Source organism: Symphalangus syndactylus, chromosome 8, assembly GCF_028878055.3.
Source record: "Symphalangus syndactylus isolate Jambi chromosome 8, NHGRI_mSymSyn1-v2.1_pri, whole genome shotgun sequence".
Classification (NCBI taxonomy): domain Eukaryota; kingdom Metazoa; phylum Chordata; class Mammalia; order Primates; family Hylobatidae; genus Symphalangus; species Symphalangus syndactylus.
Window position 1 is genome coordinate 141,120,714 of NC_072430.2, and position 12,863 is coordinate 141,133,576.

The 12,863-nt window shown below is 50.5% G+C and overlaps 1 protein-coding gene across 12 annotated transcripts in view; it reads left to right on the forward strand.

Moving 5' to 3' along the window:
• Window positions 1-8,941, forward strand: part of ACKR3 (atypical chemokine receptor 3) — a 45,585-nt gene extending 36,644 nt beyond the window's left edge. For 6 of the 12 annotated variants that reach the window (XM_055291069.2, XM_063645778.1, XM_055291075.2 and 3 more), the window contains one exon: window positions 7,031-8,941. In XM_055291069.2, the coding sequence (XP_055147044.1) occupies window positions 7,031-8,145 (1,115 nt within the window). In that variant the 3' untranslated portion in view covers window positions 8,146-8,941. The other 6 variants (XM_055291074.2, XM_055291071.2, XM_063645779.1 and 3 more) reach the window with 5 other exon arrangements.
• The last annotated feature ends 3,922 nt before the right edge of the window (window positions 8,942-12,863 follow it).

The window sequence follows — 12,863 nt, forward strand, 5'->3', positions numbered from 1 at the left end:
CAGCCTAAGCCAGGGTTGGCCTGGTGGAAGAGGTGTTATCTGCTCAAAGAGACCAGAGCGTTTGCTTTTGTAGCATGATTCCCGCTGGAGAGTCCCTGGAGACATTGGAAAGGGGAAGAGAACTCTGTTCTTAGCCACAAGCCCACCATAACCCAGTCTCTTCACCCGGCCTGGCCTCAGTTTCCAGGTGTGCAAACAGTGAGGGCCACTGTCCCAGCTCTTGTCTCATCACTCAGTGAGGGCCACTGTCCCAGCTCTTGTCTTGATGGTTTCCTGCAGGGAATATTTGATGCTTTTATTGACTAATTTGGAATTGAAAAAAAAAAAAATTATTGCTTCGATATTAAAGTGATCAGGGAATTGCATAATTTTATGGTGACAATTTTAAAGAGCCACAGGTAGTTTTGGAAGCAGTTTCTTCATGAAATTCCCTTGTAGGACACAGGTCTCACACTGCAGAAAGCCAGTGAAGGAGGCGGAAGTCCTGCAGGGCCCAGATGGCCTGAGGGCCACCCTTGTCGAGCCGGTCCCGGGGCCCCAGGCCTGGCCTGAGTTATCTTATCTGTACCACTGTAGAGGAGTGACGTGTGTGTAGCAGCCTGGTCTGCACCCAGCTACCAGAGCACCCCACTGCAAAGCTGCCTGTGGGGTTCATATCACCTCCATTCTCAAAGCCTCCTCTGCTCCAAAGCCATGGCCTTGCCCTAGACTTTCCTGGCTCCTGCATGGACAAGCCCCGGCCACATTCCTTCCCCACCCTTTAAGGCCCAACTCTTACCTCCATCTGCTCTTTGTGGAGAGTCCTTGCCTCAGCCAGGCTGGGTGACTCTACCCATGGCTGTGCCTTCCTGGAACATCCTTGATCACACCGACCTCCTTGAAGTCCACCAGAGTGGAAACCCCTCATTTTCCTGCTGAAGGGGCATGCACCACCTTGCTTATGCCTGGGGGGTGTTGGGCCTGCATGCCTTCCCAATTAGCCGGTGGGGTCTTGGGGGTTGGGGGGAGATGTTTCTGATTTGTTGTCCTCACATGCCCCAGAGCAGCGCCTCCTGGAATAAGAGGCTCAGTCTGTCAACACCAGCTCGGTGACGATTTCAGAAAAGTCTCTCCTGGACGCCCGTCTCTGCTGCTGGCCACGGTCGCTGGTCTTGGTGGGGCATGATTAACCGCTGGCTCATTGAGCACCTACTATGTACGGCTGTAGCTGTGTAGCTGCATAGCTGTAGCTACATAAAGTTACAGAAGACTTGTTGGGGAGTGTGGGGCCTGGTAGGAATGAGGTGGAGGGGCAAGAAACCTGAACAACGTGATAGTACAAAAGACATTCCAGAATAGAGATGTGCAGTATGGGGCCAGGATGGGAGAATCAGAAAGGCAGAGGGCATCAGTTGGGAAGAGTCTGTGGTTGGAGACTGCAAACATATGGAAGGGAGTTTGGAGGAACACTGGCCAGGTGCCTGAACACGTGGCATTCTCTGGAAGAAACTAACCAGCGTGAGGACGTGCTGATTGCATACTCAGCCATCACCCATGGAGGCTCTAAACCTGAGTACCTCTAATTCTGGCTTCACCCTCAGCTTGCAGAGTGAGCCCAGGGAGACCATTTGGATGCAGCTAAATACCCCAGGCTGCTTGCTGCAGCACGATCGTTGTCAAGGATACTTGGTTGATGAATAAAACATCCCAGAAACGAGAGGTGCATCTCCGGGAAAGTCCCGCAATTGACAAGAGGAGCCCCAGTACCATCTGGGCTGTGAGTGACAGAGGAGTCCCTTTGCAAGCCATAGGCTGGCAGGGATGGAGGGCTGGACAGGTGCTTGCCCACCGCCGGCCACGGGAAAGTTCTCTCCCTGTCACTGCAACGTGCGACAGGGCCGCTAAAAAGGTGACCCCTGTACGAAGGAATGAATGAGATAAAACAGAGCAAGCACTGGGAAAAAGGGAATGAAAGCTGACGTTCACTGCTTTTCGTTCTCTCTTGGGTCTCTGTGGTCCAGGAAAATGCAACATGACCCTCGATTGTTCTGTGGACCATTCCTCCCTCTATGAAAATTTACATAATTCTTGATGTCAAATTTCAAATAACACAGAAGTTTATTGAGTAAAAACTACAAGTCACCTTTTGTTCCCTCCTCCTACCTTCCCAGCCCCAAGTTTTATACTTACTGCAGGTCTTTTTCTATGCCTTCGTGCACATATATTTACATATAAAAATACATAAATGTAATTTTTGTGTTTCTTTCTGCATAGCTGGGGTTGTGCTGTGTGTGCGTGCGTCTGCGCATTGTCTTTCACTGAACAGCATGTTGTAACTCTCCCTGTGGATGAAGGGAGGCCTCCCTCTCACAGCTGTATTATATTCCAGATGGCGGAGACACCAGGCTTTACTGAGTCATGCCTCTGTTGAAAGACATTTATGTTGTCTCCAGTGTTTGCTCGTAAATAAATACTGCTTTAAAAAACATCTTGTGTATATTTGGAGACACATGAATATTTTGAGGAGAGAAATGTGTGAATTTGTATCATCACAGAACAGGAAAGAAACATCTTTTGTTCTGCATCCCCTCCCCTTCCTTCCCCCTGGAATCTTTTATGCAGAAACCTTAGAACCTAAGTGTCAGAAGTGGGTCTCATTCCCCTGCCTGCCCTGGCGTGGGCACTGAGGCCACAGAGATGCAGGCAGTGGGCAGGTTGGATTCACACCCAGAAATGTTTCTTAGACCCTGGCCTCAAGCGGGAATGGAATTGCTGGTTGATTCCAGCAGAGGATGACTGGTCTAAGTGGATGTCTCCTTCAGGCCCCGTGGCTATCCGCCGTCCCAGCTTCTCAGTGTAAACAGACCCAGCACAGGCTGAGAGGCATTAAGAATGTATACAAGGACCCAAGGGCTGGCCCATCCAGATCTGTGCGGAATGCAGTCAGTCTTTTCTGTATGGGATGAGGTAATCCCCTGCTTTTGCTTGAGGGGACCTGTGATTTCTGTGCAGGGCCCTCTGGGGGTTCATTAGAGGCCTCCCTCCCTCTCTCCACTTTCAGATTTTGCAGGGAGCTTTGTCACCAGGCCTTTGAGAACCAGGGGCCCTGGTTACACATTTCATAGTTTGCCCTATGAAGCTTTTGTTCCTATCGGGGATTCTGAGAGTGTCACTTATTAAGATCTAAGCAGGTAATTTAGGAAGATTCTTTCCTCCAATAGCGGAGGCACACCATCAGTGAATGGTGTTCAGTGAAAGTGGGCCCTGCCCACCCTAAACGTCCTGCAGGCAGGCTGGGGCAGCCAGAGCCTTTGTCGCAGACCACATTCCATGTTACATGGCAGTTCCCTCTTTTGAATAAGGGGATTGTCTTTGTCAAATAATAATCTGTTTTCTGGAGACAGCTCTTGTTTCTGAAACCTAATGCATGAAAAATACCAAAATGACAAAAGGCTAAGCTATCGTATGACATTTTTGTTTTTCTGTTTTTTGTTTTCTTTAGCTCCCATTTAAATTTGCAGAGGACTTGATGACTGCACTGTCTGCTTAATCTCCCTTTCCGCTGTGCTTTCCGTCCTTTATCTGACCACTGGAGCCTTTGGTGGTGGGAAGGGAGAGCCCCGTCCAGGCCCCGAGAGGAAAGCAGGCGATCCGGGTGTGGGCCTCTGGCTGTTTCCTGGCCAGTCCCAGTGTGGGCTGCTGTTCCTTGGGCTGACTGGTGGTTAATGATTGAGGATCGGTGATCGGTGATCGGTGACTGATGATTGGTGGCCGGTGATCGGTGGGGCAGTGAGGAGCTCCAGCCTCTGCTCTCTCATTCAGCCCTTGGGCAGCAACAGCCATGCCCTTGTTGGAAGTTTCCCACTGTGCCCCCCCGGAGGGGAGAAGTAAGGACAGAGGCGAGGACGGCTGAGTGGGGAAGTGCCTATCTCAGAAATACTATTTTTGACTCAGAGGACCAATGGTCCCTAAATCAAATTTTCTTCACCCAAAGAGGCAGAGGTAGAAAGCCAAGGGCTGGATGGGGGTCCCTGAGCCCTTTTCCACCTCTTATTCCCACTCTGGGCTCTGAGAATACTGAAGGCTGCTGGTAGCTCAAAGCGGGTGAGTGTCTGTTTTGTGCTAAGAGTGGAGGAACTGGAAGGAAGGACACACTCGAGATGTGGGAACCAGGCGTCTTCTCACTGAGTGACCCTGCCTCCTGCTGGGGCCTGTCCATGCTGAGCAGTGGCCAGGCGCCTGGCATCTGACATGTCTCTACACTGGAGGGCGAGTAAGACCTGAGCCAGAGGAATGTCACCATGGTGGGGGAGAGAGGTGGGGCGGATTCGGGATCCAAGTTCTGGCGAACAAAGACTGAGGGTCATTTCTTTCTAGCCCCTGTGAATGGCCCAAGCCCCAGGATTTATGGCAGCTTCTGCTGTGTGGCTGTGCCAGTGGGGACAGAGCAGGGAGCCCAAGCCGGGCGCCGGCCGAGCTGCCCTCTGGACCCAGCTGCTGTCCCTGCTGCTGCCCAGCTGTGGGGCCATCCTCCATTCAAGCTCCTCTGCTCCCTGGGACTCTGGGGTCAGATGAGATTACGGGTGAAAGTGTTTTGGAAGCCAAGCCATGACGCAAATGTGTTTCGTTTTAAGGAAATGGGACAAAGGAACAAGGGTTGTTGCAGTAGAGCCATGTGGGAGAGCAAAGGTGAAATCCTTGTCTCCTGGAATCACAGGTGAAGAATGGAACGTCAGCTCGGGTCATTTGGTGGCCAAGGGAAGGTGGCAATAATAGCTTTAAGGCACAGCCTGGGGTTGGCTGTCCGCCCTGGAGGCAGTCTGGCAGGCCAGGGTGTCCTCAGCTCCCTGCTGGGCCTACGTCCTTTTGGAGTTCTAGAGCTGCGTCTTAGGACAAGGGTGCCGAGCCTCCTGCTTTGAGTTTCTGTCCTGACCTTGACCTTGCTCACCTCCATGGGCACCCTCCCATGCTTGGGCATCAGGGCTTGTCATAAGTCCATGGTCACAGGGCTTGATTCCTCCTAGTGGGTGACTCTGAGGACGGCCAGGCCTCCCGCTGCAGGACCAGCGTGGTTTCCTCCATGGAGAGCTTTCAGAGTGGGGAGGGGATGTGGCTGTTATGGGAGGCCCAGCCCTTTCTGTCGGCCGTGGAGGACACTGAGTCAGGTTAGGTCACCAGGAGGGGACCCCACAGTCATTTACATCCCACAGAGGGAAGTGCCCAGAAGCCTGCAACAGTCTCTGCTAAGCGGAGTTCAAGCGAGGTCCTCTGCTGTGAATGTTGAGGCTGTGGAGCCGAGGCCGCGAAATTTCTCACTTTTCAGGGATTCTGTTCATGTTGTCCCAAAGGAGAAGCCCATCAAACAACCCAGTCTCTGTGTGAGCTTGTGAGTCTCCCTCCACTGAGGGTATTTATTACTCAACCAGTAAGAGCCAGTTTTCCAGGGGAATAGAATTAAACAAGGTTCTGCTTTTTGCTGAAGGGAAAAACCGCTCCCCTTAGGTGGGAGAATCCCCAGGGTTCTTTCTTCCTGGCCAGGGAGGGAGAAGGGGGTGACGTTTTATTGCGCATCGGCTAGGGCCAAGCTCTCAATTAGGTCCTTTCTTCTTTCTTCTTAGGGTATCTGTGAGATAGGTGCTGCTGTCCTGGGGAGGCAGATGCAGACAGATTAACTCTCAAGGTAAATGCTAATGAATAGAGGAGTCAGAATTCCAACCCAGGTATGTCTGATCTCAGAGTGGGCGGCTTCCCAGCTGTGGCTTTGCATACCGCTAGCGTAGCCACCTGGACACTGATTCCCTGACCCTTGTCCTAGATCCTCCAGGAAATTCTCATATGTAACCTGGAATCCACTTTAAATGAACTTGGTAAATAATGACTTGACTCTAGGCCAGTCATTACCTGGGACAGGTGAGGGGGAAGGGCAACCACCTGACTATGTCACTGTCAACAGTGCATCCTTGGGCTGAGGTTTTCATTTTACAGTGGGGTTCAGGCAGGGCTAATTGCTGACCCAGGACCATGGCCTGGAGGGATTTCAGGGCCTTCCCATGGGCGGACTGACAGTAGAAGACAGCCCCTGTCAGTCTATCTGGAGAAATCAGTGCCAGATAACAATGGTACCCCGTGGCTGAATTCTGGCTGGGAATGAAATGGTGATGGAGTGTTGGTCTCACCTCAGGTCAGCAGGGAAAACAGTTGGGAAAATCGTCAGCCCTCCTGAAATGCAGCAGGTGGTGATTTTTGTGCTTTGAGTCTTGGCACACTTTGCTCTTGAAGCAGTTGAACAAATAAAGGAATAGAAAAACAGGTGCTCACCCAGAGTTTGAGACAGCTGGTTGGTTGCCCTTCATTGAAAACCACACGGCCAACCCAGAGTCTTCAGGTTTGGGGCGCAGTTAAGCTGTGGTGCACCCTGCGTAGGCTCACTGTGTTTCCAGAGGCTTTATGATTGCACACTGGGGCCGCCTGAGACCCAGGTTTACATGTGAATTTAGCAGAAAAGTAAAAAGTGCTGAGTCACATTTTAAATGCGAATTTGGAGGAGGATTTGAAATGCTTTCATTAAGACACCAAAGCAGGACACTTGTAATACAGCAGTGCCAGGAGAGGACAACCCTGCCATTCTTTGGGGACGTAGATAAAATGGTTCCACTGCTCCCTGCTGAGAGTGAGCAGGCCATCAGCATCACGGTGGCCGGGGCTCAGCTGCCTGACGTTTCTTTGGCCCCTGTACTGTGTTGATTTCACACCCTGGGCACAGCCAGGCTGGCGGTGTCTTGAGAGCACAGCCATGAAAAGATGGAGAAAGCAAACACAGTTTCTGTCTTGGAGCACCACATGGATTTAGATTCAGAGTATGATTTATTTTGTTCTGGAGAGTTTTATTATGGATTTTTTTTTTCTCCCTTCTTTGCAAAGACATTACAGAGCTAAACCCAAACAGCTGAGCCTGTCAGGGCCTTGGGAAAACATTTTGCCGAAACTTGAGTTTTTCCTAATGAAGTGACTTTTCTCTTCCATCTTTTTCGTTTGCTTGGTTTTCTCATAGGTCATTTGATTGCCCCCCTCAGAACGATGGATCTGCATCTCTTCGACTACTCAGAGCCAGGGAACTTCTCGGACATCAGCTGGCCCTGCAACAGCAGTGACTGCATCGTGGTGGACACGGTGATGTGCCCCAACATGCCCAACAAAAGCGTCCTGCTCTACACGCTCTCCTTCATTTACATTTTCATCTTCGTCATCGGCATGATTGCCAACTCCGTGGTGGTCTGGGTGAATATCCAGGCCAAGACCACAGGCTATGACACTCACTGCTACATCTTGAACCTGGCCATCGCCGACCTGTGGGTTGTCCTCACCATCCCAGTCTGGGTGGTCAGCCTCGTGCAGCACAACCAGTGGCCCATGGGCGAGCTCACGTGCAAAGTCACACACCTCATCTTCTCCATCAACCTCTTCGGCAGCATTTTCTTCCTCACATGTATGAGCGTGGACCGCTACCTCTCCATCACCTACTTCACCAATACCTCCAGCAGCAGAAAGAAGATGGTACGCCGTGTCGTCTGCATCCTGGTGTGGCTGCTGGCCTTCTGCGTGTCTCTGCCCGACACCTACTACCTGAAGACCGTCACGTCTGCGTCCAACAATGAGACCTACTGCCGGTCCTTCTACCCCGAGCACAGCATCAAGGAGTGGCTGATCGGCATGGAGCTGGTCTCTGTGGTCTTGGGCTTCGCCATTCCCTTCTCCATCATCGCTGTCTTCTACTTCCTGCTGGCCAGAGCCATCTCGGCGTCCGGTGACCAGGAGAAGCACAGCAGCCGGAAGATCATCTTCTCCTACGTGGTGGTCTTCCTCGTCTGCTGGCTGCCCTACCACGTGGCGGTGCTGCTGGACATCTTCTCCATCCTGCACTACATCCCTTTCACCTGCCGGCTGGAGCACGCCCTCTTCACGGCCCTGCACGTCACACAGTGCCTGTCGCTGGTGCACTGCTGCGTCAACCCTGTCCTCTACAGCTTCATCAATCGCAACTACAGGTACGAGCTGATGAAGGCCTTCATCTTCAAGTACTCGGCCAAAACAGGGCTCACCAAGCTCATCGATGCCTCCAGAGTCTCAGAAACGGAGTACTCTGCCTTGGAGCAGAGCACCAAATGATCTGCCCTGGAGAGGCTCCGGGACGGGTTTACTTATTTTTGAACAGGGTGATAGGCCCTATGGTTTTCTAGAGCAAAGCAAAGTAGCTTCTGGTCTTGATGCTTGAGTAGCGTGAACAGGGAAGCACGTGCCCCCTGCATCCATTCTCTCTCTTGACGACGCGGCTGTCGTTTGGCTGTGCGTGCTGACAGTTTTGCAACAGGCAGAGCTGTGTCGCACAGCAGTGCTGTGCGTCAGAGCCAGCCGAGGACGGGCTTGCCTGGACTTCTGTAAGATAGGATTTTCTGTGTTTCCTGAATTTTTTATATGGTGATTTGTATTTAAATTTTAAGACTTTATTTTCTCACTATTGATGTACCTTATAAATGTATTTGAAAGTTAAATATATTTTAAATATTGTTTGGCAGGCATAGTGCTGACATATATTCGGAGTGTTGTAGTTTTAAGGTTAGCGTGACTTCAGTTTTGACTAAGGATGACACTAATTGTTAGCTGTTTTGAAATTTTATATATATAAATATATATAAATATATAAATATATGCCGGTCTTGGCTGAAATGTTTTATTTACCATAGTTTTATATCTGTGTGGTGTTTTGTACCGGCACGGGATATGGAACGAAAACTGCTTTGTAATGCAGTTTGTGACATTAATAGTATTGTAAAGTTACACTTAAAAAAAACAAAAAACTGTTCTGGACTGCAAATCTGTGCACACAACGAACAGTTGCATTTCAGAGAGTTCTCTCAATTTGTAAGTTATTTTTTTTAATAAAGATTTTTGTTTCCTAAAAATGCATCACGTCTCAGTTTTAAAAGTGTGTTTTGGCACTTGAGTAGCATGCGTGATAATAATACATGGATATATACGGCACACACAGGCCAACTGAATGAACATGCTTAGAAAAAGGGTGCTACTGTAAAGCAAAAACTACCAGCTTAACTTGTTTGAAATGATATAAAAAGAAAAAACATTTGAGCACACTGCATGGTTTTTTTTTAAATTTTCAGGCAATAAAGTTTTCGGTGTGGGGGATGATTGCTAGGGTCCAGCTAGGAGAGAAGGCTGGTACAGAGAAGGTGCCACTTGCTTCTACTTCCTGCTGGCCAGAGCCGTCTCTATTCAGAGCCTGTCTGAACTGCCCGTCCAGACAGGAGAGTTTCAGGGTGCAGGACTGGTGTCCTTATCTCTACCACCTGTGTGCTTCCAGAGCCTGTGGCACAGCCCCTTAAATCTCATCTGCTAAGGTAAACACCTCCAGGGGCAATATTTCCTATTCAGAGTTTTCATTTAAACCGTGCCAATCAGCTACCCTCTTGAGGCCACACAATGAGCAAATCCCCAGCTTCCGCATGTCTGTACTAGTGGTTGGAAAGAGTGCTCTCAGGATGGCCAGTTCCTGCTGTGCCCTCTCTAACTCTACCTGGAGCCACAAAAATGGCAGATACTTCAACAGACGAGTCAGCTGGGCAGGGGCTCAGAGAGGGGCTGGGCTGCCAGCACTGCCCTCACCACCTCCACCTCTACCTCTGCCAAGACCTTTCTGCACAGAGAGCTGTTTGCCAACACAAAGGCAGACCCAGATGCTCGCCTGACCTGTGGGCTTGGGGGCTGCTGCTAGGTTGGAAAGCACCCTGTGCAAGTCCTTGCCCCACAGACCCACAATGGGCAGCCCTGCAGTGCCCAGGGGCCCATAGACCAAGTCCACTGCAGAGGGCTCCTATTTCCTGCAAAGGGCTTCACAGCTTAGAGTTTTGAAACTAGGGCTGTAACTTACTGGAAATATGTTCTTGATACACATGTACATCCTCAGGTGCATATACACCTGGTCTTCAGTGGGATTCTGGTCCGATAACAATAATGTAGATAGTGGGATAACAGCATACAAAGAGGCAAAGATACCAAGAAGAAGGGAAAATTAAGAGTAGGTAGGATGGCAACATGGAATCGGGAAAGTTCTCAACCCAAATATGTGTTCCTTGACAATAAAAATGGCTTGCATGTTTGCTGTGAGCCTTCTAGGGGTCACGTTCAGGCAGAAATACACTTTTCCAGTAGTAAATTCAAAATGGGGAGGGGGAGGGGGCATCAACTGCAGTCCACATGCTCAGCCTTGCAATAGATGGAACAGTAAAAGGCATTCAACTGAATTGCTGTGCTGAATTGCCATCGCAGTCCATCCAGCGGTCTCTCCCACCTGCTTACACTAGAATTTCAGTAGGTTCCCGGGAGCTAACAGTGCTGGGGTGGGTGAGGGTCTTTCAGGCTTGTCTGTCTACGTGGATGTCTGAGAGGACCTGTCGGTCCTTTTGCAGGGCTCCTCTGCCACCCCGTTCATGTGGCTCTTGCTGCTGCTTTTACCTCGCTGGACGGTGAGACTGGTCTGGCCCTTTTCTGTTTTTCTGCTGCTCTGCAGCCTGGGGGCTGTCTCAGCTGCCTCCTCCCACACTGCAGTGGAGGGGGCAGGGAGGGAGGGTGACACTGAACTGGACCCGGACTCACCAGGTGGCATCTTTTGCTTTGGGGGGATTTTCCATCTCCTACAGGGCCCAGGGCACCATGGCCTGCTGTCCCAGACCCTCCGACATCCCTGGGGTCTGCTGTCTGCAGGGGCAGGCTCCCTCTCGGGAATGCTCCAGTGACTATGTTCTTTCTGTTCCTTCTAGAAATCCCCTTCTTTGTCCTGCCTGGGGCTGGAAGGCTTGCTGGTTTATTCCTAGTTATCTGGACTCAAAATCTCTTTCCTTTGATTTCCACTGCAGGGTCCTTCCCTGGAGCCAGGTGGGGTAACAGAGGCTGGGTCAAGGGGCACAGAGTGTCCTGAGGGGAGGGGAGTTAATACCGAAAAAAAAAAAAAAAATTCAGCCCCACCCTATGACTTGGTGCAGAGGAGGCAGAGAGAATCGTGAGCTGTATTTGGATATGGGGTGGGCCTTGAAGGGAGGAGGGATGGACAGGACACCCCTGGCTCTCCTCAAATCCAGGGACTAGAGGGCCTGCAGTGCTGCCATTGGAGGGTCATTCTTTGGCGTCCTTTTCTCTGGACAGATCTTCCAAGACACTTGCCTCCTGATGTGGTAAGAAAGCTGTTAGCGCCATGACCTTGGACCCCAGGAAGGATGTCTGGAGCCCCAGGCACAGGGTGGACCTCAGAGTTGGGAGAAAAGCAGCTTTGGCTTTCTTGATGGCGCTTCCTGGAGCCTCCTCCCATCCGGGGTCTAATACTCTGCTCCTGTTTCAGGGTTGAAATGCCCAAGGCATGGCGGGCAGTGGGCAGCGGAAGGCCACCCCCAGCAGCCCGGATGGCAGCACGTCATCAGTGAGTCAGTGTTAAATGCTTTCCATCTGGTTCAACGTATGAGCTGCTGACCTTGATTGTACCCCGGGTTCCCTGCAAGTGAAGAAGAAAAATAATGCCGCTGAAAAGGCCAGATGGAAAATCATCTGAGCACAAGGGAATACAATCTATTTGCTGGCTGATGGCTTTTGGTCCTTCCAAGAGTCTCGCAGCAACCTGGGATGGGACCCCACTGATATCTGTGGTCAGATCCGGGCAGAACAACAATACATTTTAAATCTTCTGTAGCCGGATGCTTCCTGGGGCCTCTCCAGGAGGCAGCAGCTCTGGGGCATGGTCTATTTTATTAGGAATGTGGAAATTCTGCCTTACTGGGCTTCTACTCTGAGGATATTGGCTATATATACATAATGGATCTGGGAGACATCACATTTAGGTAAGCACAGGTATCTCAGAACTCTGGGGAAACGTGGGGTGCTGTGGATCTGCACTGTTGGGATGGATGGCTGAGGAAGACAGCAGAGAAAGTTCCCAGAGCTTCCTCCTGGAGGTATGAGCTTTTGCCCCTAAGTGCCAGGGATACCTCTGCACGGGTCTATGCCACTGAGATTTTCGTCCTTCAGGGCAGTGGTTTCAGGTGGGCTAAATGCTTTAAAAGATCGACCCACTGCTATAGAACATTTCCCACTTCCTATTTCTCAGTCTTGGATTTCCCAAGAAAAGCTCCCTGGTGGTTTGCGTTTATGCAGGGCCTGCTAAGATCCCACAGTCTCGATATCAATGACATTTGATATGGAACAAGATTAGTTTGAATGAGGTTTGATAGGACATTAAATCACTCGTATGCAGTTGAGATTTATGGTGGTTTGTTTGCCCTGAGGATGGCTGAGGACGGCCTGACTCTTCCATAAACTCTTCTGGCAGAGTAGCAGAGTTTGCTCACCTCATGCAGTCTCTGACGCTCACACAGACCTGTGCATACACCTGGACTTGCTACCATCTGTGTGACCAACACACACTCCTGGACACAGTTTCCATGTGCATGTTTAGGACCATCCTAGCGAGAGCCTGGGCCACAGGGTCGAGATCCACCTTCTCAAAGTCTCAGGCCTCTGCCAAGTGTGTAGCCTAAAGAGCCATCACTGTTTACTATCCTGGGGAATGTGGGCCAGGTTTTAGCTTTGCTAAACTTAGCTTCCTTGTTTATAATGTTGGATGGTGATAGTACTTGATTCATAGGGCAATCGTGATGATCAGATCGCACAATCTCTGCAAAATGCATGTCACGGTGCTTGGGGCACACATAGTACATGCTCAGAGAACAACAGCCATTCTGACCACATTCTCTGGGCATAATTTGCATTTTTCTTGAGAAGAAACAATGCATTTCAGAGAAATCGGGCAAGAGACTATCTGCCTG